This window comes from Marmota monax, unplaced genomic scaffold, assembly GCF_021218885.2.
Source record: "Marmota monax isolate L192 unplaced genomic scaffold, Marmota_monax_Labrador192_F-V1.1 WCK01_AAM20220418_F8-fsc00025, whole genome shotgun sequence".
In the NCBI taxonomy this organism is placed as follows: domain Eukaryota; kingdom Metazoa; phylum Chordata; class Mammalia; order Rodentia; family Sciuridae; genus Marmota; species Marmota monax.
In genome coordinates, this window is record NW_026691950.1 from 7,197,592 (window position 1) to 7,224,590 (window position 26,999).

Genomic DNA, 26,999 nt, shown 5'->3' on the forward strand with positions numbered 1-26,999 from the left:
AACTCAGAAGAAAAAAAATCATCAATCCAAACACATTCACTTTGGGGTTTTAATTATTCCAAAATTTATATAAGACATGCTGCTAGTGTCTTCACATATGCCTTGAACTTTGTACGCAATAAACCATTTGAACTCCCTGTTCTTTTTCACCAAACGCCTACACCCTAACGGATGTCTGTTATTTGATTTTAGTTTTATTGGAAAAAATATTATCTGCTATACACTGACTATAATAGTGAGTCAAAAATACAGGGAAAAATTCATGTATACTTATTCAACAATAAAAAATGATTTGGCTTCAAATATAGAGACAGTAATTTTCGTAAATTCTTCACAATTATTTCTAATTTATAGGAAGTTCTGAAGAATGTCAAACAACTGAAAGGACCAGAAGCCATAATTTCTTAAAATCAGCTGTACCTCAAAATGAGATTTGTATATTGTGAATGTGTTATTTACTCTCTCCAGCCTTGAAAGCACAACACCCAAAGAATAAGATAAAAGTATTCCCAAGTGCTTTCTTACATTGGCAGCAGAAAGCAAATACCTCATCATGAAGGGAGCTGTGTTTGTTTTCTGTTCAAGGATGTTTGCAAGCCTCTAGAACAGTGCTGACAAATAGATGCTCAGTAAGTATTTGCCAGCGTGGAATGAATAGGGAATAGTCACTGAGAGGAAGTCAAAGGAGGCTTTTATCATTGCAAGATGCAAGGACAGTCTCTTTGAATTAATATCTTTGAAATACATCAGGCTGGGTCAGTATAACCACAAAATAAATACAATATACAAAAAATGAATAGAAAAAAATCCAATATAATGGAGCAAATTCTATCATCTCAAGGGATATACACACATTCAAGTTTCAACTTCTTCGCCTAATCTCTTGTTTACTCTATTTTCTTATTCTATTCACATCATGAAGGCCAGAAAGACCTCAAAAGTTGAAAATTCAACATCAGTCTCTCAGAGTATACTAATTTCTTCACAGTAGTAATTTTTTTTTGTTTTGTTTTGTTTCGTTTTTCTGTATTTTGTTTTGTCTACCACATGAATGGATTACCCAAAGCCTTGGACCAGGGGAAGGCCAGATGTTGTAGCCATCTTTCACCAGGGAAAGAGGCTGTAAATGTGCCTCCGAATTTAATGTGATAAATTTCAAGAGAGCAGAAACTTTGACTAGGTAACTGCTGGGCATCATGCAGATGATGTTCATGCACACAACGAAGCAGAAAACAGTGAAGGGTGTTTGAGTGTGTACAATAAGGAAGTTGGATAACTTATAGGTCCCATTTCAGGCAGGTCTTAGCCTTTTTGTCTTTTGGTAGTTCCAACCCACACAAATATACCAATATTCAAGCAGAGTTAAATTTATAACAAGCTTTACACGGAGCAACTTGTACAGGTTATATATCACGTTTCCATTACCTAACCATCTCAATTTACTTGAAAGGAGGACTTTCCATTTCTTAAACCTACATCGTAAATAGTGCATATAAAGTTTGTGCATGCAAATATTGGCCTGGATTCTTAATTTTACATTATATTTATCACCAATCTCTAAAATTATTTGTAAATATATTGTAGTTAAATGTGGTGGTAGCCTCGATACTAACACTTTTTGCTGATTCAAAGTTAAATATTTATTTATCTATTTATCTCTCCTCTGTATTTGAGTAGGTAGAATCTTCTATTGGCTTCTTTGAAAATATGCATCTATGAAGTTATGCTATGATTATCTTTTTTTAAGCATAGTAACCATTTTATTTTTTTAAGCATTACAATTCTTATAACACATATAGGGCACAATTTTTCATATCTCTGTATATAAAGTATGTTCATGCCAATTTATGCCTTTGTGCAGTACTTTGTTGTTTTTTTTTGCATTACAATTCTTTTATTTATTTATTTATTTATCTTTTTTTTTTTTAGTTATCGGTGGACACCACATCTTTGTTTGTATGTGGTGCTGAGGATCGAACCTGGGCCGCCCGCATGCCAGGCGAGCGCGCTACCGCTTGAGCCACATCCCCAGCCCCATTACAATTCTTAATACACATATATACCACAAATTTTCGTATCTCTGTTTGTATATAAAGTATGTTGATACCCAATTCAAATCTTCATATATGTACTTTGTATAATGATGTCCATCACATTCTACCATCTTGCTGTTCCCCTGCCTCCTCCCTTTTCCTCCCACCCCTCTTCCCTATCTGTTAGAGTCTGTAAACAAGTCAGGATGGCGCCTGGCAAAATGCCAGAGGGAGTGGTTTGTGAAGTAACACCAGCGAGCTATTAAGTGTGGAGATTTCTTATTGGTTGACTGATGTATCTAGTTTATGCTAATTAGATAAGCTGTGTGGAATGTATAAATACTGCTCCTGTCCTGCAATAAACGGCTCCCACTCCTGCTGTATCAACATACACAAGTTGTTTGTCACCCCCCCGGTTATTCTGCTGCAGCCGTACTCCGGCACCTATCTAGAATTCATCTATTTCTCCCATGCTCTCCCTCTCCTACCCCACTATGATTCAATCTCCTTATATCAGAGAAAACATTCGGCATTTGTTTTATCTTGATGCAATATTTCATTTTCCTTATAACTTTTATTGAATGAAGAGTGAATTATTTTATCTAGCTTGTTATACATTTACATGTTAGTCTTTCTGCAATATCACTTATGCCCCAGTAATTTCCTGCTTTTCATTACTACATAATTATTCTCTAAATGTTTTTCCTGTCTTATTTTTGCTCTGAAAATCATGATGTCTTATTTTTCAAGTAATCTGAAAAGTTTCTGTTGTTTTGGTTACATCAACTTTTGTCTTTGAGTAAATAATTTGCAAAATATGATGGAAGATTCCACATAGTCTTAATTCTGAAAAAAAAATAAGAAAACAATGATATGGGGCTGGGGTTGTAGTCAGTGGTAGAATATTTGCCTAGCGCATGTGAGGTGCTGGTTTGGATCCTCAGCACTACATAAAGATCAATAAACAAAATAAAAGATATGTGTTTACCTATAACTAAAAAAGTTTTAAAAATCAGTGATATGAAAATCCAACACTATTTTTTCTTTAAACTCATGACTTTTCACAATTACTTAACTGCAAAGAAATTCACATAACATACAATTAACCATTTAAAAGTATATAATTCAATGGCATTGAATGCACTCACAATGATCTGACACCACCATCTCTCCAGTTTAAAAATATTTTTAATCACCCCAGAGGAACACATTTCTCCAATAAATTAGCATTCTCTGTTGTAGAACACCCATCCACTGGCCTCCAGTAAACCATTTTCTGTTTCTATGCATTTACCTATTATGGATAATTCATTTTTTTAAAAAAGGAACAATGCAGCATTTATTGGCTGGCTCCTTTCATTTGGCATAAAGTTCTCAAGTTTTTTCATAAAATTCCATGAGTCAGTACTTTAATTTTTTTATGGATAAATTATATTCCAGTAGGGTTCTACACTACATTTTATGTATTCATTCACCTGATGATACAGATTTGAGATATTTATACCTTCTGACTAGAAATGGTAATGGTATAAGCATCTAGTTACATATTTCAGTGTGAACATATATTTTCATTACTTTTGGAGACATACCAGGAGGTGGAATTTAATGAATCATATGGTTATTTTTTTTGTTTAACTTTGTGAGGAACTCACCAACTGTTCCAAATTCCCACCAGCAACATATAAAGGTTGCTATATCTTTCTATCCTGCAATACTTATTGTTTTCCATGCCAAAAAATATTATTGCAGTCACTCTAGTATAAAATATATTTCACTGTGGTTTGAATTTGCATTTCCTTAAAGACCAATGACATTGTACATGGTTTTACATTCTTGCTATTTGTATTTTTGGTGGGAATGTAAAGGTGATTCATGCTAATTGTTCTGCAAATATTTGATAGAATTCACTACAGAAGGCTTTTAGTCCTAGACTTGCTGGGAGGTTTTTAATTACTCATTAAATCTCTTCATTATCATAAGTGTATTGATGATCTATTTCTTTTTCCCAACAGGATTACTAATTTTTATTTTTCTAGGGATGTTTCTATTTCTTCAAGATTATCTAATTTGTTGGTACACAGTTGTCATATTATTTTCTGTAAAGTTGTTAGTAAAGTGTTCACTGATTTCAGTTTTTGAGTTTTTCCATTTTTTTCTTAGTGTAGCTGAAGGTTTTTTAATTTTGCTAATATTTTCAGAGAACCAACTTTTGGATCTGTTTACTCTCACTGTTGTTTTTCCATTTTCTATTTTATTTGTTTCTGCTCTAATCATTATTTCTTTTGCTCTGCTGGATTTATGTTTAGTTTGTTTTTATTTTTTCTATTTTCTTAAAGTGTAAAGATAAGTTATTGATTTGAGGTCTTCTTTTTTTAATGTAGGTACTTATTACTATAAATTTTCCTCGGAGTACTGCTTTCACTGAATTCCACAAGTTTTGGTATGTTGTGTTTTTATTTTCATTTATCTCAAGGTAACTTCTGATTTCCTAATTGACTGATTATTTCACTAATTGATTAAGTGTGTTTTTGGATTTCCACACATTGGTGAATGTTCCAGTTTTCATTCTGTTATTGATTACTACAGTCATTGCAATGTGTTGAGAGAAGAGACCTTATGTAATTTCAATCTTTTTCAGCTTATTGAAAATTATTTTATAGCTTTAAATATGGTCTCTCCAGGAAAATATTCCACATGCACTATGTAACCAATTTTGTTGTGTTGTGATTTCTTTTCATTTCTTTTATTTCACTGCATTTTCAGTGTGTGTTTGTTATTTTTATGGTTTGCATATAAGGTGTCCTCCAAAAGCTCTTAGGTTAATGCAGGAAGTGATTTGATTACATTATGAGAGCTGAACCGAATCAGTGGATAAATCTATTTGATGGTTTAATATTTTGAATAGATTACTAGGTGACAACTGTGATAACAATAGTTAGAGGAAATGTGTCCCTGGGGGTATCCTTGGGGATTATATCTTTTATCTTCAGGTTCTCCTGCTCTCTGCTTCCTGCTTTCCCTGAACTGACACCTTTCCTCTGCCATGCCCTTTCTCCATAATGTCCTGCCTCTTCTAACATCCAGAGCAATAGAATCAGCTGTCCTTGGACTGAACCTCTGAAACCATGAGTCCCAAATTAAGCATTTCTTCCTCTAACTGTTCTTGTCGGGTATTTTGACCATACTAATAAAAGTTGACCAACAGGCATTTTTCACTATGCCCATATTAATTTTCTATAATTGTGTCATCTCTTTGTTAAATTTCTTTGTTCACATCTCCTACATGTTCTGTTAGTTATTCTAACATGAAGTCTTACAGATACAGTCTATATACTTTTATATGTTTATCTGACTTTGTTCTGCTTTGTTGTATACAAAACAGTAGAAACATTTGTTTATGCTTAGAGTTGAACATATTCTTATTTTCTGATACTATTTTTTTAGTAAATTTAACATTGAGGAGTTGTCCATTGCCACACATAACTTAATTTCTCCTCTGTTCAGTTATATGTTATGCATTCATCGTATATTTTAAAGCATTTATGTTGTTCCAAGCTCTATGGTAATAACTGTATGTAGAAACTCTCTGAAGAGCAGGACATGTTTGTAAACAGAATAAATGTAATAAAATGTGATCAGTGCCACAATATTAACATGTAAAGCACCACAAGAGAAAGATGGAGCTTTTTAGAACTCTTTGGCACATTGATGGGTGCAAACATCAATGTATTAATACATCATACTACTTCATGTTGAAAATTATGTATCCATTCAAATTGAAGGCCATTGTTCTCTTGAAATTTCCTACAAAATCTTACAAGCCCTAAGTTGCATTTCTATAATATAGTGTCCCTATATTGTTTCTTCAATGCACAGCTTTTAAAGAACCATATATATTATGAATATTGTCCTATATAATTAAGCTAGTGGTTATTCAAATATCAATCACTTATTCACTGAGCACAAAATATTCAATAAGGCATGTATGTAGAAAGCAACCAACTTATACAAAACACCATGTAAACATTTCAATTTCTCTATAATGAACTAGAATTACTTGATCATAAGTATGTGATATTAGTGCAAAAAATGATTGGCATTGTAGTAATAGGTGTTAATAATCCTAAGTCATATTTTATTTTTCAGATATATTCTGAATTAAATTTCATATTTGAAATATTTCTATTTTCATATATAGGTGAGTACATTTTAAAGGAAATATTGATTTTTTTTATTTCATTCTCTATTCTTTCCTCTTGCTCTACTTGTTTATTATATACATGTTGTGTTTGTTTAGTTCTTTCTAAAATTTTTTCCATCAAATCTAATCTGCAAAATGTTCTGCTATAAGGACTGGAGTGTAGCTCAGTGGCAGAATGCATACATATCATGTGTGAGCTGCTGGGTTTAGTTCCCAGTATTGAAAACACACACACACACACACACACACATACAAAGTTCTGCTATATATATAATGTATAACTTGTTTGCAATTTTAACACGTTATTGCTTGAGATTATTTATAATATAAATCATGTTTATAATTAGTGTTACAGTCTCTAATAAAACGTGTTCCTCTAATAATGTAATAATGTAAGGTGTTTTTCCAAGATTAAGAAATATCTGTGTGTTTGTTAAATAGTCAGGCCAAGATTTGTAAAGAGGAAAGCACTAACACTGCCCATATGGGACCCATTATTATAGGGATTGGGAGGCACAGTTTCTCTTTGATGTCCACCCAACCTGATCCCAAGCATTTTCTTTAGCTAATTGCTCAGCTGAAATTCCTCCTCCTCCCATATCTTCAAACTTTTTCTTCCTAACTCCTCCCCCTTAAAAGAGAGTCAAGAAGGTAACATAATGTAGTTGAAGAAACATAAGCTATGGAATAAGTTTCTGCTTCCAGGACTTGGGGAAGATACTTCAAATTTTAAAGACTCAGTCTTCTCTCTAAAAGGGAGATGTTAAATTCTACTTCAAGATCAACATAAGAAGTAAAGAAGTATGTAACATGCCTAGCATTTAGTTTGGCATAAAGTATTGCCTTGCTTTTCAAATTTCCATATTAATAATGTTATATTCATGATAATTATGGTTTAATAATAACAACAACTCACTTGTCTATTTTGATACCTTAACCTTTCTCCTCTTCAAATTTTCATGTGTATTAAGCTCCTTCTTTTTCTAATTCTCACTCCTATTTTAATCTGCTTTTAGTTCAGAGCAACTTTTCTCATTTAATTCATTAATATCAGTAAGCTTCTACTACTCAAATTTCTTTAATGCAGTTTGTACTTATTTGTATTGATATAATACCATACATCTAAAATGGCCATGTGTGTGTACATGTATTTGATATTTCAATTTTATTGTCTTCTGACTTCCTAATTTTCTAATCATTTCAGCTTTCTTAAATTTTCTAAATCCTGCCATTTTAATATTTTTAAGGATGCTGTCCTCTCATTTCTCATTCAACCACCTAATTAATCTGGGAGACAAGTTCTAGATCTGTAACTTCTTTCAGCTCGTAGCTAATGAATACTGTGATTTTCAACAGCCCCTACTATTCATCTATGCTCCATATACTTATTTCTATTGGTCTACTAGACATCAAATTGATATTACAAAGAACTTCAAAGTACACATAATTCAAACTATATTCATTTTCCCTATTTCTCATTTTTCTTTAGTTTTATATATGGCAACATTATTCACTTAAACTGGCCAAGAAAAAACTGAAAAATATTCTAAAATATTATTTTTTTCTGTAGTTGCTATATATTTCAACAAATCTATTGCTTCTCTTCCCTAGCCTCCTTTCATCCAATCCCCCTTCCTTTGTTGCTCTGTCTTCTTGGGATTAACAATTATGTCTCATCTGGACTATGTCAGTAGTCACCTAACCTTGCAATCTGCCTTTGGTTACTTCCATATTCTAACTCATCTTCCCGAAAGATGCCATATCTTCCTAAAGTACAAATAGGATCATACTAATGGCTAGAAGAATATCTTTATTTTGTCAATATAGATAAGATCTCCAGAATGAGTTCTACTGTATAGCACAATGCCTATAGCTAACAATATTTAATAGTATATTTAAAATTTGCCAGGAGTGAAAACTTATGTCATGTGTCCTTAAGCCCCCAACATGCGTGCGCATACACACACATGCACACACACCAACAGTAATAAAGGAGGTAAGAATAAACTTTGGTAAGTTATAGATACATCTATGGCCTTGATGGTGGTGATGGTTTCATGAGTGTGTATTAATTCCCAGTCTCATTGAATTGTACATATTATCTATGCATACCTTTGTACATGTCAATCATAATTCAATGAAGTAGGTAGAAAAAAGGAATAGCTTACAATTGTATAATACTTACTAAATGAAAAACACTGTTTTGAGAGCTTTACTGATACAGTCTCAAAACACTGTGATGGTTTGTATATCCTAAAAGATAAAAGCACATTCTGTTAATAGGGCCTATTGGGCCACTCTCATGTAGGTCTCAAACTAGCTTTCTCTCGGCACCTTCACTGACACAGAAGTAGCTCACAGTCACTGAATATGCCATGTTCTTACATCCCACAATGTCACTTCACCTCTACCCTTTTTATTGATTGATTGATTGATTGATTGCGATACTGAGGATTAGATCCAGAGCCTTATGCATGCAAGGCAAGTGCTCTACCAACTGAGCTATATCCCCAGCCACAACACCTCTACTCTTTCTGGCAAGAATTCTTGACCATATTATCTGCTTGGAAAACTCCTATCCATCCTTTAAGAATTAGCTTAGATATTCATTCAGCCAATTACTCAATTAGTTCTCCTAGGGAGGATACATGTCACCATTTTCTATAAAGATTTGTACATGCTTCTTATATAATGATTTTACCTTATATTGTCATTGCCCTTTTTCCACTTATTCTGCTGCTATCCAGTATACTAAGCTCTTTGAATGTAAATCTATATTTAATCTGTACTTGGACCTCTAAACCCTGGTACAATATCTAACAAAATAAATTCTCAATAAAACTTTTCCAAATAAATGAGAAGACCAAATATATGATGGTTTTCTGCTTGGTTATAAATACGCTTAGTATAATTCTTATGTCCCCAAAATAGGAAGCAAATTCCTCTATAGGTTTTAATCAAGAAAGTGAATTTTGATATTAAACACACTAATATAATGAAAAACACCTCGTTCTCTCTCTTATTTAAAATACAGAGATAATATTTTTTCATTTCACAAAAACATAAAAAGCATAGAAAAATACTATTCCAGACTCTAAATTTGAAATCCCTTCTGTCTGGTTTCAATCAAGAAGATCAGACACAGTAATAGAAATAAATGAAGTCTCCCTCCATCCCTTCTCTAATGGGAAATACTAATATTGTCTTTTTTCATCTAAAAACAAAAGAAAAACAAACAAAGGATTTGTAGAAATATGGTACTCTCAGGCTCTGAATTAAAACCTCTGAGAATATTCTTATACTAACACGGAGACAAATGTTAACAAATAATGATTTAAAAGAAAAACTACTGAATGTATTTCTGAGGTATTAGAGTACAGCTTATAGGCTTATTAACAGTTGACACTGACTGTTTTTTACCTCTGATCCTCATCTTCAATGTGAAATCAATACAGCCTGCCTCATGTTTCACAAAGTATTGGTGTGAGAAGCAAGAAGGAGAACATTTTGGGGAGTACGCTTTGAAACATAATGTACTGTACTATGACGTGTGTAGCTATTCACTCACCAAACACAGTTCTTGCAGGCACAGATTCTCTGTTAAGCCAGAATGACACTTGGGAGAGAATGACAGTCATGATGCAAGGCAAATAGGTCTGAATCACAAAATACCCAATTTTTCTTTTCAAGTGGAAATGAGCTGTCATTACAGTATATTCACCTGGAAGAAAAATTTAAGTAGCTTAAGGAACTGTAATAGTCAATAGTTGGAACATTTTGAAAATGGAAAAGATGTTAGAAAGAATAGTCCCTGATTAAAAAATAAAATGAACACATACATATCATGAAAACTATACCAAACTTGAAATCCCTCATTAGCACTGCAAGAGCATTTAAGACAAATTTCATAGTTATCAAAAAACTTGCATTGCATGTTTTTTCTTTGGGTCATGCCTACTGACCATCAGGATTCAGAATTGAAAAGGCTCTCTGCTGGTGGATTATCTTACTTGCTCAGGTTTCTTATTATCACTGGTACTCACTTCCAGCTTCTGCTATAATAGATCTAATTTGGTCCTCCCTGGCTCTTCAAAGTGTTGATCTCTGGCCTCATACCTAAGACTAGTCTTCTGGCCCAGATTCCCACTGCCAACCCCACCACCCGTTCTGGATTTCTCTGTGCTGTGTGTCTGCTCCAATTTGCTTCAGTCAGTTCTATGTGATCTTTGTATCTACCTTCCCTTCTTCTCGGGGTTTTAATTATTGCCAGATGTAAGCTAATTAGTCCAAACAGCTGCTATTTTCTTAGATGAGGGTGGCCCTTAGAGAGAGAATGAGCTTTTCCACACAGGCTAGTAGTAATTATCCATAAATCAAGAGTTGAATAATCATAAATTATCCAGAACAGAAGGAAAAGAATCAGAAAAGAAGGGAAGTTGTCATCACAGATGTGGAGACAAACGTTAAAATTGATCTGAAAAGACAGCCACTTTTTGAATATGTAGTATATTTTAGGCCAGTGTCTCTGAAACTTTAATGTGCACATGAATCTCCTTGGAATCTAGTGAAAATACAGGTCCTAATGTAGAAAGAGCTGTAGCCTAAGATTCTGAATGTCTAAAAAGCTTCTAAGCCACCTGAGCTGATAGTTCATGGACCTCAAGAGCGAGAAAGTTTTTAAGTAATCTGACCCATTTCCTATAACTTTAACCTATTAATTTTTGCAGGCATTAGTTTTTCTTTAGACTCATTTTACTAACCTGTACTGGATTTAATTGTCTCCTTTCCAATTGATTGGCCCAGCAGATCATATTGATTTAACCTGGAGCCATCAGGAGCAACCTGTACTGAGTCAGATGCATTGTAAGTCCAAATATAAGTGACCTCTGAAGTTGTATATGCATCTGTTGGAAATCAGAAAAAAAAAATCTTAAACACTTTAATAAGAACCACCAAAAGAATGATCAAAGGTTGTATATTTCATAGAATTACTTTTTATTAAAATAATATTTAAAGAGGTCACATTTCATGGCAAAAATAGGTCCTTGAAGTTTATGATTTTCATATGAAATGTGTGAAGCAGACCAACATAACAATCATGAGAACCTGAGATTAATATCATTGCAACCATTGTGAGAGCTGAAGAGCAAACTTCTCTGCAAAAATCACCAGGCTCTTAGATGGTTATATTGTTGCCCTTAGTCCTAGGGATTCAGATGAAGACACTGTATTAAAGAAATCTACTGGAGTAAAAATAGCAACCATTTAGGAAATAAAAATCATAATCCAAAATTATGCTGTCTTCTGAACATAAAAGCAACTTAGTTAAGTCAAATGACTTAGCAATCAAATTAAAATGCATTGCAGGAATGGTGTGACTCTACATCATGTACAACCAGAGAAATGGAAAGTTGTGCTCTATTTGTGTAAAAAAAAATATTACAATGCATTTCATTAGAAGACTGAGAACTAATTGCAAGACATGTAAAGTAAATCAGAACACTATATAGTTCAAACATCGGCAAACTCTTTTAAAAACATTTATTTTTAAATTAATTAATACACACAAATGTCACTAGACTACAATTTTATAGCATACCATTTAACTTATGAATTCAGAGAAAGAGATAAAACAGAGACAAGGTAGGCCTATATGATTTCTTAGGCCTAGGATGCAGAACTTGCCGAAGTGAGATGACTCTAGAGCTGGAGTACAGGTGAGAGAGCTGGTCTTAGCCTTCTGCACTGGCATTTCCTCACTCATGCGTGTTCTGTTAGAGAACAGCTGACCTCTCCTTGCAGGCAGTTTCTCCACAATTGAAAAACCATAATTTCTGCTCTAACAATGACTTTGGGAAGAACTTCTATGAATTTTGCTCATGTAAATGCTTAGAAATATTAGTTACTTCTGGTTCTTGAACAAAATTCAGCATCACAGTCAAATTTTTAGCTGGGGAGGAAAAGGACCAGTTGTCTTGGGCAATACCTCTGCCTCCAGCCTGCCAGGACACTGACAACCTCATTTCTTTGCCAGGTATAAGTTACTTCCCTTAATACCACTGGGCTGGGGTGGTCCTGGTGCTGAACATTATTCGAGGTCCATAATGGCAAATGAATTTCAATTTAAGCATAAGTAATAATACAGTGAATGTTTATGAGTTCGTGTCTTATTTGTTATGCTGCCTTTTCATGACATATTTCAATATTCTCTGGTTTTCTGAATGTTGTTTCTAAATGTTAATATAAGCAAAATACTGTTTTCATTACACATTCATTCATCTACATCCACAATTAAATTATGTGAAAATGTTTGAAATAGGATTATAATAAATAAAGATATATATTTCTGCATTTTTAACACAGATAAATATGTAATATTGTAGATGAATGAATTCTTGTCATTTTAAAGTCTAAATTTCTTAATAATTAATTTCAATTAATTAATCACTGATGATTTTACTGATAAAAAATCACATAATAACTTAGTTTTGCAGTAAGTAGCCCATTTGAAGATCATAATGTGGCTTGTTATTTTTCTTCCATAAATACACATTACTGTCCCTCTCTTCAAAATAATTTCAAATATCACAAAATCAACAGATTAAGAAGATACATTGCCTTTATCACTTATATATTAGAGAATCATATTCTGTAGTTGAAATCTTAATAAATTATGAAGTTTTTAAAAGTAAATACAATTGTATAACTTTTGAATTTTAGGGTTACTTTTGTATATATAAGAGAAACAAAAGCCTATAAATGTGATTTCATTCCTAAAAATTTGTGAGACACTCATGAGCAGAGATTCTGATTCATGTCTATAAATAGATTATAGCTTGTTAATGTTAGATTAATTTTGACTAAAATTAATATTTTAATTATGTTATAAAAGATGCAGATCTCGAGAAGAGCCTGACTCTTTTTCAGAAAATGACTGATCCTGCATCTATTTTTTACAAATGAAGTCACTGCATTGCATTAATTCAACAGGAATCTACTGCATTTTATTTTTTAGATTTGGGGTTTGATGACAAAACATGTAATGGAAAGTTGTACAATGCAGACTGAAGAGGCTGTTCTGGTACTCTAACATATACCTAAACTGGGAGGCCAACATGATGCTTCTCAATTAAGCAAAAATGGAGAGAAGGATACTTTGTTTAGCAAAATTCACTATAAATCCCACCACTAACCTAGGCTGCCTGTAAATAATTTTATTTAATTTTGTTTAAAAAATCCATGTTTGAGTCATGTTGTGCACTATACAAGTACATACTGACTGTTAATATTTGGTAACCAAGCAAAATACTCCCAAATCACTTTTATCTAGTAAATTTTATCCTAAAAGAGGATTTACAATGCATTTTTGGCTAATACACAGAATAATCCTAGACTTCTGTTCAGGAAGTTTTAAATCCAGGGAAACAAAGAAGAATACAAAGATGTGAGACAACAGGTATAAAACAAGCACAACTGAATTTAAAATTGTACACATGTAGAAAAGATGCTTCTTTTATTTGAGGACAACAACAAAGTCCCAGAAATTCAATCATTTTTGTAGGTGGGAAGGACTTGTAAGTAAGCATGGAATCAATGTCTAGGGGGAAAGTCATAGCTGCTTCTGCCAAATTTTGCTGTGTCAACATGTTAAGGTTTGGCTTGGCTAGTTGGTCTATTATTCCACACTGGTGTCCATACTTTTAACACCTATGGATCAAAAATCTACCATAGAAAGATAAATAAGAGAATATGCAAATTTTTATTCAACATGTCAGCATATAAATGTGAAGAAAACAAAATGAATAATAACTATTTAAATAGGCAATGCTTAACAAAACTTTTGTGCATTGACCATAGACTTTCTGGATACAGAAAACTATAATCTTAAGCATGCAATATTCCACTACTCTGTATCTGCAATGTATCATATTTTTAAAGTTCACATAAAATATTTTTGAGCAAATTTATCTCCTTTTAAGTACTGAGACATCACATCATTTATATTTGATGTCAAAATTCCAATACTTATCGACTGAAACATGCCTTTCCTTATATCATTACAGGCTCTTGGATAAATTCTTTCTTTGGTATGAAGGCTTTTCAAATTTCTGTTTAATGTCTCTTATGCAATGCAGATGAGTTATTCTTCTCTGCATCTGCTGTGGTTTTCTCAGCATCATGTTTACATTGTATAACATGATTGACTATCTTAAATAAAGTTGGAAGAAATGCCAGTGTTAAAGTGATGGTTTCCATGACAATAAAGAAATGCTTGTAGTCTGACAAAGAGGAGATTCTCAAAGAAAATTGAGAACAGACACCTTTTGTAAAAATGTTCAGAACAAACAAGACTGAACTTCTCACTCCATGAAACTATGGTCTTCAAAATTATTAGGAGGTTTTGCATTCATTTTAGCCATCATTCTTCCCCCTTTCTTTAACTGGCCACTGTCAGTGAGAAGAAGGTACACTCTTTGGTCATACAAAGTTTTAGTCAGGTGAGAGAATTGTCTTTTTGTATTCAGCAGAGAAAAAAAAGAGCCTAAAAGTGTTTAAAATGAATGGACAAAGATGGGGGTTCCAGAAAAAGCACAGCTTCTAAAAAGATCAGAGAAGAGGACGTGCTCACACAAGGGAGAAGCTGCTTAGCTGGGTTCATGAGTTTAATTTGAATCTGCCTGGAGTGTCCTGTGAGCCTAGGAGGAGGATTTGACCTTCCCCCTTTTCCATTATTCCGGGAGTGTGCATGCTTCAGCTTGACATACAAGATATAACCCAGGGACCTAAAGAATAGCCAAAGGCACAGAGCCTTTTTTGAAATGTTCTAAGTACAGAAGGTGCCTGTGTAGCAATCCATCTACATTATCTTTACATTTATTTTAAGGAAAAATAACCCTTCCATTATTTAGACAGTAAAAGACAATTACACAGACCCTGTTCCTGTGACTGTCCTTTCCAGCAGGCTGATGACAAATAAATAGAATCTATCTTTCGCAATTCATTCTTAGTTGATGAAAAAAGACATTTATTTGGCATTTTTTAAAAAAATATTCTAGCACTGGAAAATAAATTAACTACAGCCCTCACCTTAAAGGAGCTGCCGGTCTAATTTTACACAGGTAAAAGACACACGATGTTCCTTATCAGCATTAAAAGAAGTGACCATTTAAGCACCATGATTAAAATTATTGAGAGTACCAAGGGCTAGCCAATTAGTTCTTCAAGGGGAACCAGCATGTCTTTTATTATAGCATCTTATTGGGCAAATAGTGAGCATTTCTTAACATGAGAGGAAACTACACAACTCAGCAGCACTGCTGACTATTACTGATATTATTGACCCAAAGCATATATTTTCATCCTTGTACTTACAGCTGCCAAATTTCAGAGGGCATGAATGAGCATCCATTGGAAAATCCTCCAAGTGCATTGGACATTCAGCTTGAACTGTAAGCCTAAAAGTCAAAATTCCACTCTTTGTTTAAGCAAATTGGCAAGTCAAGAAAAATCACTCGAAAAGTCACTGTTGTCAATAGAGTTAATGATGAGGTAGGACTTTCATTACAGCATCATGTTAGGCTACTTCACATTTAAATACATTTTTTTTCTTTCACATTTAGGAGTTCCCTCAGAAGACACTGGCATATACAAAATATGAACAAAATAACAATATTGGTTATTAAAGTCATACTTTTCATTGTCACTTTCTACCCAGTAGTTTGTTATGAAGCAAAGAAATTCTATATGCATTTTTGAAAGGCTGTTTCCCCATTAACTTTACTATTAATATTCAAAATCTTAAAAATATTTAAAACACCATCATAAGATGAATGCCATTTTTCCCATCATCTCATCAACAACTGTGCAGCAAATATAAGAGCTCAATATTGGTTGAGAGGAACTCCCTTCCAAATACGCCAATTGTGAATGAGTATCATGCTGTACATAGATATAAAGATGTAAATATATATATCTCCTAGGATATCTTGTTGATACTAAATCTATGTCCATATTATGCTCACAGACTGTGAAAGTTAAATATATTTTTCTATATCTAAATATAATAAAGATCATGATAAAGAATAATTGTAGGAATTTTTTTCTTATAAAGAAAGCTTTCGATTACTCCATTGCACAGAAAGGTAAAATGAGTAAAGTAAGCTCTAAAAGGAACTCAAAGAATGATCTGTTTTAATTGGGCAGAGCAAATGTGACCAACGATTTATACATGATATATATTTCTAAGAGAGTACTTAAATACAGCCCCATGCAATATTTTGTAAACTTTTATATGTTCTGTGCATATATCTTGCTTAAATACCAAATTTCTAATCATTACTTTAATCCATAAGAATGAGTAACCAAATTGTAAAGTCAGCAGGAGTACTGCATCTGAAGATAATTGTAGATTCAGTGAGAGAGGCAGAAAGAATAGCCAATAGTTCCATTCTAGGTAATGGCCATCTAGTAATGAGTCCTCAGGAGTGGTTTCTTTCCAGATCAGAAATAGTACAGGGCTGCATTATTGCCCTTCTTAAATAACTTTCATGACTGAAATTGAGCACTTGCTTTGCATATGAAATGAGTAACTCAACAAATGATGGAACACAAACATCTGCATACACAATGTTAACAATTATCCAGTCTTTAAATCTTTAAACATTAACTTTTCATTCTGCATCATTTTACTTGTTACTTTTTTTTTCCTTTCGTAATACATCTGACTCATTTAAAATATCCATGAGAATAGTTAAAATGGAATAGTTTTAAGAATACAACTGTATATCCTTTGATAATTTCATTAAAGTTGAACCATATGAAATTGATGCTGTATGACATGTTTTGATTATAAAATGGCAATTTCACATGGTCCAATCTAGTATATATGCTTATGGTATTCAATATACTTATAAGCCTTAGTAATCAAAAACTCTCAAATATTTTTTCCTAGGGAAACTTCATAAGGGGGACCAAAATATTAAACTAAGTAAAATGATGCTTGAAAAATCACTTAAACTTGATGGAATATAAATATGGGATAGCTGATGGAATAAGAAAATGAAATTACATACTCATATAAACAAAATTAAAGTCAAGGTATTAAAACCATACTTGGTTAAAATGCAGTGTTGAAGAATTAATAACCAAAAAATAAACCCTCAATAATTAAGGTAGTCTTAAGCTTGAAAATATTGTGATTAAAATTGAATTTGTAAATACTATTTTTTTTTTGCATTTTTTACATATCCAACCATGTACAAAGCATATTATGGGTACTTCAATAATCTGTTAGGAAAATGTTCAACTTTTGCTAATATCTGACAACTGCATTGCCTAGGGTTTTGATGTATAGACTTATCAGTATTATATGTCACATCAAGCCTAGAAACATACCTCATTGTGTACAGTAGAGTCCCGTCATCCTGGATTCGAAGCAGTTTATTTGGCATTGTCATATTATGAGCTACTGACTTTTTGCCATTGTGAAAGAAGGTATCTGGAGTCCAAATTTTGCTAGCCATTAAATTGTTAAGTCGAAGGATATTCATAGGTCCTTTAAATTTCAACCGTTCATCTTTCCATTTTTGTCGAAAGAAAACATCTATAGTGTATTCCTGAAATACAAAATACCATTCTTTGAAGACAACAAAATTTTAGATATAACAGGACCCTACAAAATTCCAACCAAAATAATGTTCTAAATAGTTCACAGAGAGCTATGGTGAGAGAAGTAAATTTTACCTCCAAAGGATTACACCTTTAGCTTGTCAATAAATGTTGCCAGTTAGAATGGGATAGAATATATGTATTTATATACTTAGCTACATAGTCATTTGAAAAGAAAAGAAGAAATTGACTGTGTCTGGCCTCTTTCAGTTGAACAACTTCTCAGACAAACTGCTTTACTGCATCTAATAGTTTAAAACTTCTTGAAGAAGGCATATGCTCGGACAGGGTCTGGGTAGGATGTTTTCATTAGATTAGCCCAAGAAAAAATGAGCAGGTAGACTTCTAGGAGAAAAAATTAATAAATAAGAAGAAAGGAGGAAGAGGGAGAAAGAGAAAGGAAAAGAAATGACTTTTAAGCATACTGTCCGAACTGTGTGAGTCATCATTTCCTGTTGCCAAAGAAACTGTAGAATAGCATATTTCATTTGTAATAAAATATAGTGGGATATCATATTGTTAACAAGAATGTGATAGGGAATGATTTCAATAAAGTTTATTTGTGAAATTAGTTTTAACACAAGTACTTTACAAGTTATTGGACCCTGAAATATGAATATTTTGTAGTAGATATTCTCAGGTTAAAATGTACTTTCAAATATTCATTGAGACTAACTAGTGATCAATTTCTCTATTATCATCCCCTAGTCCTTTAATTTAGATGAACCTCTCTCTCTCTTCCTCTTTTCTTTCCTATTACTATCTTTTCCTCCCACTTTCGTAAGAGAATGTATGTATGATAGATGAAATACACAATTCACAATTGTGATTGACACTAACAATCTATTGGATGTTAAAATTTTTGCCAATGTATGTTTGTACATTTACATTTTAAATAATTAAAATGTTCAATTATACACCTGAGATTGGAAATTCCCAAACTATCCTTTGAGCACAAAACCAGTTATCACATATTTGGAAATAAATATCCTAGCAATTGAGAATTTCACTTAACTGATTTTTTTTAAAAGACAGATTAAAAGAGCCATATGATGAAAACATCATATCAGTTACAGAAATTTGAATCAGGTGATGATTTTCAATGATTCATCAAAATTTGAATGGGTGATGATAAAAGCAAAGTATCAACCACAGATAATGAGTAGGAGATGAACAGTGGCTCTGGGCTATGCCCTTAATCCTGAAGGAAAATTTAATAATCTAATCTATCCTCTCTTCATGGTATGCTTATTTACTTTTTAATTTTTAATTCCATTTAAATGGAAGCAAAAGACGAAGAAAAAGATGAAAAGATAATGCTTTGTACTAGAAGTTTTCATTCAAGTATTTCTTTTCAACAGTGGTCCCTCAAATTTTAGCCTAAACTAAATAAAAGTGGTGTTATTTTTTCCAGGCAAGCTGAAGATGTTTTAAAACTATTTATAAAACCTGAAATTCAATTTTTCTACTTCTGTAAAAGTAGAGTAAGTTTTATCTGTTTCTGAAGCTACTGATGTGGCAATCATTTCCAGGAGATCTACCACATAGGACATTCTTGAAGTTTTCAAACAGAAAAGTTTCAGGCGATCTTTTTCTAAAACTTGTTTTCAGGAGCAATATCTATCTTTGAATCCTCACAATGTCCCAAGTGAGCCCTGTCAATCTATTGATGTGATCAGTACCTTTTAATTACACTCCCACTAGGCAAACTCATGTTACCCTTTGGCCAACTTTAGCAGTCCTCCCTGCTTGTCATTCCTTCAATACAGCAAGCCCTCCACTTGCCTGCACCAGGAACTCTACTCACAACCACACCCCCATTGCTTCACCTGGAGTCAGTGGTGGGAGGTGGACTTTGCATATATATATATATATATATATATATAATATATTATATAAATATATGTAATATATATATATATATGTAATATATATATATAACAGCAGAATGCATTACAATTCTTATTACATATATAGAGCACATTTTTTCATATCTCTGGTTGTATACATAGTATATTCTCACCAATTTGTGTCTTCATACCTGTACTTTGGATACTAATAATCATCACATTCCACCATCTTTAATTACCCCATGCCCCCTCCCTTCCCCTCCAACCCTTGAGAGGGAGTATGGGAGGAAGGGGATTTTGTACTTTTATAAAGCTCTCCCCTACTGTGATGTGGTTTTTATTGCAATTATATATTTGCTCCTCTACTGCCCAACTACCTGGCAAATATTTAAGAAAGGGACACTTCTTTCACTTGTACTCTATTTCATTTCATTTTCAGAAACATAAAATAACATAAAGATTATTACACAAAGCTTGCAACCATCACCTAATTGAAATATCACAAAGTCTGGAACCCTCCTTCCTCTATTCCTTCCCCCCTACTCCCTGAGGAAAGAATTATCTTGAATTTGGTGTATACCATATACTTATACTTACAAATTTACAATATAAATAAATGTACTAAGTGTCACATGTAAGCATTTATTAAATGGTATCTTACTGTGTTGATTTTTCTGATATTTGCCATTTTTTTGGTACTTTGTTAAGGCTTATTCATTGCAACATATCCAGCCCTTGGCTTCAGTTTCATTGTATATAACATTGTATTGGAAGGCTATCTCACTAGAGAGTTGTGTTTTCCTTGTCTTTCAATATTTCCTCTGTTTCCAGCTTATCACTGTCAAAAGGAATATTGTTGTGAATATTCCCCTTCAACAATTCAAGTACAAAGGTAGTAGACTTACTCTAGACCAGAGCAGCAATCTTTTTCCATAAGTAGCTAGTTAATAAATGCTTTGGAATCTGTGGGCCTGTGGTCAGTATCACAACTATTCAATTCTGCTATTCTAGTGTGAAAGCAACCAGACAACAGGACCGCAGTGAGTCAGCATGGCCATGTTCCAATAAAACTGTTTAAAAAATAACCAACTGACAAAGTCAAGAATGCTGAAGGCTATTGAAAGCTCAGGACTAGAGTTGTGCAGAAGCCAGAATGTAATGAGTTGAGGAACAAACAGGGTGCAAGTGGATGAAGAGTAAAGTACTCTCCTTATTCCTGAATTTGCAAATGCCAGTAAGGAAAATCAGAGTTCAAGCAGCAACAAGGCTGACCACTGTCCTACACTAAATCTACTAGTGGAATTGCTGAAGTTCATTATACATGCACCTTTAAAGTAACTAGATGTTATCAAATTGAAATCCTCAGAGGTAGGTAGATTTATATTTTCACTAACAATGTAAAAGCTTTGTTTCTCTATAATTTGGTATAGATAAAGACTATTTCCACTCAGCCATTATGCTCAGTGTAAAAGTTCCTGGTGTTATCATGTGCTTTTCTCTGCTATGAAATTTAATATACTTTCTTGTTTATTAAAAATTCTACTTTTCTCTTTTATGAATTGTCTGTTCATTTCATTTACTCACTTTCCTTTGAAGGTGTCTGTCTTTTTCTTATAGAGTTAAGGAAATACTTTATATATTCCATATATAAACATTTCTGAAGGAACACATAACTCAATATGAATTATCATATCAATATACTAAATATCATAACTGTACTCCTGAATATTTCTTTTAAAGATATAAAAGTTCTTTCTGCTTCTCACATTTAGGCTGTTCCTTCAGCTGGATTTACTATGTTTGATGGAAGGTAAAGGTCTAATTTTATTTCTTTTCAAGTGGAAAAAATCAGCTTTACCAGCACCATTTATTGGCTAGTCCTTCCTTCCCCAGATATACCATGGTATTTCTATCGTGGATTTAGTGACCATAGAATTATGAATCTGCTTCTGGTTTCTATTTTTTTACATTTTTTCTATTCTAAAATCAATGCCAAAATCATGATTACAAAATCATAAAAGTTTGAATTAATAATATTTTCAATATTATTCAGTTGAAAGTATTTAATAATTCCCATATGGCTTTTCTTTTTCTACTCTTGGAGACATTGTGGTGAACTGTGAGGGTTTTTTTTTTTCATTATTTCCAAGTGTATTCCATATTCCCAGGCTATATTTTTTAGTGATGACAATTAAAATGATGGAAATAGAAGAGATAACATTTATATTTACATAGTTATATGATGAAAATAAATAAGAGGAGAATTCAGGAAAATTAAGGAAGAACAATAAAATGAAACACAGAGCATATACACAAATTACAGGAAACATATTAAATTCAAAGAAAATTTTGGAAGATCATCAATGATGAAGACTACAGAAAGATGATGAAAGCTTAGGACTGGAGACTGTAGAGGTCAGAATGCAATGAGTGCAGGAGCAAAGAGAGTACAGGTTGCAGTTGGTAAATTACTCTCTCCCTTTCCTAAATTTGTAAATCCCAATAAGAGAGATTGGAGAGTTCAAGCACTAAAAATCTAGAAACCAGCTAATATCAGTTAGATGCTGCTGTGTAATAAAAAGAAAATTCAGTAGCTTAAAGTAACAAGTATTCATTATGAGCCCAGAAGTCATGAGGCTAATATTGATAGACCTGACCTGGACTTTGTTTGATCTTGGCTGGATTTGTTCATGCATCTGTGGATTAGAAGGCTATTGGCTGATTTGGGCCACCTGGACAATTCAGCTTGACTCAGTGTTTCTCTTCTCCTCCAGGGACCACTGAACTACCCTGAGCTTGTCTTTCTAATATCAGTGGCAGGAGTACAAAAGAGAAAACCCAAATGTATAAGCCAATTTCAGGGCATTGCATGTGAAATATTTCTTACTATCTCATTGGCTAGAGTATCTATCTAACATGTCTGAACTGGTTGACAGATAGTATAGGAGGTGACCCTACCCACAGTGGGAGGCATTACAGAGTACTTATGGTCTGGATATGCAAAATCCCAAAAAGTTCATGTGTTGAAAGGATGGTTATCAATACAATAAGGTTCAGAGGTGGGACTTTAAGGCAATAATTGGATCACAGGGGTTCTGACTTCATCATGGATCCATCCTCAACCATTTGACAGATTAATCAATCCACTGAGAGCAGGATGGACTACTGCAAAGTGGGATCTAGTTGGAGGAAGTAGATCACTAGGGATGTGCCCTGGAAGGGTTTATCTTATACCTCTCTCACTCCACCCATCTCTCTCCTAAACTGCCATGAGCTGAGAAGTTTATCTTTGCCATGATGTTTTTTGTCATGGAGCCAGTCAAACATGGATTGAACTTCGGAAACCATGAGCCAAAAAAAAAAAAAAAAAGACACCTTTCCTTCCCTGAGTTGTTCTTCTCAGGTATTTCAGTCACAGTGATGAAAAACTGACTAACACAAAAGTTAAATGAAAAAGGTGTAGATAAGGAAAATATGAAGAAACAGAGCCAGAATTCCATGTTGGCAATTTAGCATAGCAGGCCTCTGTTAGAGAAAACTAAGATGTTGGTAGTCTGAGAACCTCTGAAGCTTCAATGAAAATCCCATGAGTCTAATAATATGGAGGCAAGCAGTTTATAAATTAGTAAATATAATAAACTACATTATACCAAAATGAAGAGCAAGATTTTATGCAGGAGCAGGATAATCAGTTTAGACCAGTGGTTCACAAAATGGATATGTACACTCATTTAAGTGTAGGAAGAAACAATTAGAATTTTAATTTTTATAAGCATTTTTTTCTAAATAGAAGAAGTAAATGAAGCTTTGCAAAATGATAACATACAATATACTATATTTGATAAAACAACATGATATTAGCATTCTCACTCTGTTTACAAGTAAATTCAGGCCATACTTTAAGGAATTCTATGGAATGTGGGGGCAATACTGGAATGATTGAGTGATACTTCATTCATTTGTTCTCAATGGACTGTGACTATGCCCAGTTAGGTGCGTTTATAATACTTGCTTGGGATTAGATTAACTCTAATTAAAATGGGAAAAGGGCTTCAGAATATTACTATGAAGACGCCATGGAATAAAATAATAATTACACAGCATAAGTAGAAAACAAGAGAAAGAGTACATCTATGCCCAATGTGGGTCTTCATTAGCCACATGAAGAATGATAAACTAATCAACACTAGAAATTTCTATAAAACCAAATTTGAAATGACACTATTAAATTAGGGCCTTGCATCTATTATAATACATATAATATTAAGTATGGGATAATGATAGTATGTTGTTATTGCAAATAGCAAGGCATTTTCAAAAGCTAAACATACAGAACATGAAGACAAATATCTAAGATTGGTGAATGACTAAAAAAAAATGAGAATCACAATTCAGTAAATATTGGCAAAGATGTGCATCTTAAATTTGAATTCCCCTATATTTCAGTTATCACAGTCATTATAACAAGTATAAAAATAATATGAATTTATAATTAGATATTTGAATTGTTTTATATCACAAAATATTTTAGGAAAATGCTTAAAAATAAGAAAGCACATTTAAGTAAGTTAATTACAAAATATTATAAAAGTTGAGGTGAGATTTAAAATACTTTTTCTCAGTATTTGAAAGGAATATTCTTGAAGTTTTCTTAAAATTAACTTTAGTTTTCTATAAGTATATGCTAATACAATAATGACTTGATTTGTGCTTTACTAGAAAATTACCAAAAAGTACAACACAGCAAATTTTTTTTATAAATGGAGATTCTAAAATAAATAAATAATAACATTAATTACATAATTTGTAGTGGAATACACAGACAACTTAAGTATAAATTTAGTAAAAAACAATAACATCAAAAAAATAAGGACATATTTGCATACATTTCTCCTACAGAGTACATACAGGAGAAATAAGAATGATTAATGGATGAAAACAAGGAGTTGAAAGATCCATATTCAAGATTTGAAAAATTTCTTATAGGAAATTTAATACATCTTCTTCTTTGATAGATGTGGTCATAGATAAATGTAGTAAATTTCCTGTTTCCAATATCAGTAGGAGCACAACCCAAACAAGTATGCATTTTCAAGTCCAATGGTTTCACCACCAAAAAAAAAAAAATCTACATTTATACAATAAAGTCCTTCAGTATTGTTTCCATAATTTTTCCTGCAAACAAGCAGATCATTAAGTCTCTTTTTCATATCCTGGTAAATAAATATGATTTCAAGGACATATTTACTTAGTGCAGACAGCATATTCTTTAGTGCCTGTCTTCATTAATTAGAAGTCAATATATATAGACAATTTCTGAAGAATTATATCTACTCCCTAAAACACAACCAAATTGCAGGACTGATCTTGGAGTGATTCCTTATTTATTTTGATTTACTACATGTATTTAAAAGCACCAAAATGCATTTTATTATTCCCCTTTTGCTAATAAAGGCTAGTCTCCCCTGAGTAAATTCCAATCTGTGTGCTGCCTCTATAATGAAGAAAAATGTGGTTCAGAAAGCAGGTATGCAGCAATTAAGTAAACAACACCCTTGGAATATACAAGAATAGTAAACCTCAAAGACTTCATTTGGCACTTAAAGGGAGCTAGACAACACATTTAGCATAGTATTAGTGTTTCAAAAATTGCAAAGAAGTGGGTCACTTAAGAACAACAGATCAGCAGAACGCCAATAAAACCAATTAGTACAAAATCATAAAGCCCTAATATTCAAAGAGGCTCACACAAACAGAAATCATGAAACAACACATTTACTACATATTTGGGCTTTCCCTATGAAATTAGTGGCCAGGCAAATTTCACTAGTAAACTAGAAATTGATACTAAAGATTCAGATTCTAATAGCATGTTACTAAAATATATTTAATAAAACTATTCAAAATAATTAATTATTATATGCAATGTAGCAATTCACTTTGATTAATTTATGCTATTTAAAATTTATATCAACTTTATTAAACATGCAAAATTATATCCACTTCACAGGCAAGAATTCCAAAGCAATATTAATTTTTTTTTAAAAAAGCCAAATTTAAACTTAAACCCTGTGCTTGCAAACATTAGGATCTTTTCACTATACTATATCAAAGAAACAACCTCTAAAGGCAGGACACAAAAGTAAAATTACCTTCCGTCATAGATAAATAAATGGATACTAATCATGGGTAATGAAAGATTACAGAAAGAATTAAATTGCAGGATTGAGACTGGAATTTTAGAATCCCTTAAAAGTATACTCTTCAATTAGTGGAATTGGAAAAACTGGATATTCACATGCAAAAAAAATGAAATTGGACCTTTTTCTTCCATCATATGCAAAAATCAACACAAAATGGATTGAGGACCTCCAAAAAGTCCTGAAACTCTATTCCTAGAGGAAAATTAGAGGAAAAGCTTCTCAACATTGGTCTTGGCAATGATTTTTTTTTTCTTTTTTGTATACCAAATACTCATGTACCCGATTACCAATAACCTAGATAATGAAAGCAAAATTAAACAATTCAGACTATATCAAACTGAAACCTTTTTCACAGCAAAGGAAACAATCAACACAATGAAGACAGCCTATGAATTAGGAGAAACACAACTCAATAGCAAAAGTCAAACAAACGTTAAAAAAAAAGTTAAAGTAACTGAATAGACACTTTTCCAAATATAACCTAAAATGGCCTAAAGGCATATAAAAAGCTGCTCATTACCACTATTCATCAGAAAATACATATTAAAACTACAAAGAGATAATAATCACATATCTATTAAGATGGCTATTATAAAAAAGACAATAGGTAAATGTTGGCAAGGATATGGGTTAAAGGAAACACTTGCATACTGTGGGGAGAATGAAAATCATTGTAGCCATTGTGGAAAATAGTATGGAGGTTCCCAAAAAATAAAAATAAAAACAGACCTATCACATGTTCCAGCAATAATTCTGCTGGGAATCCACTGAAACAAATTCAGCACCTCAGAGAGACATTTGTACTCCATGTTCACTGCAGCATACAATAACCAAGACACGGAAATGACGTAAGTTTCCATTGATAGATGAATGAATAAAAAATTGTTTACATATATGTATGCATAAAATATAAAATTGTGTATATGTATATATATGTATGTGTATATACATGTGGAATACTGCCATTTGTGACAACCTGGATGAATCTGGAGGACACTACACTAAGTGAAATAAGCCACACTTGGAAAGAAAAGTAGTGCATGAT

General features: G+C 32.8%; 1 protein-coding gene across 3 annotated transcripts in view; it reads right to left on the minus strand.

The window, feature by feature from the left end:
* Positions 1–26,999, minus strand: part of Gabra2 (gamma-aminobutyric acid type A receptor subunit alpha2) — a 135,436-nt gene that overhangs the window by 43,168 nt on the left and 65,269 nt on the right. For all 3 annotated transcript variants that reach the window (XM_058583064.1, XM_046442453.2, XM_046442547.2), the window contains exons 5-8: positions 17,629–17,849; positions 15,607–15,689; positions 10,995–11,138; positions 9,803–9,955 (exon numbers count right to left, since the gene is read on the minus strand). In XM_058583064.1, coding sequence (XP_058439047.1) covers positions 9,803–9,955; positions 10,995–11,138; positions 15,607–15,689; positions 17,629–17,849 — 601 coding nt within the window. The remainder of the gene's footprint in view (positions 1–9,802; positions 9,956–10,994; positions 11,139–15,606; positions 15,690–17,628; positions 17,850–26,999) is intronic.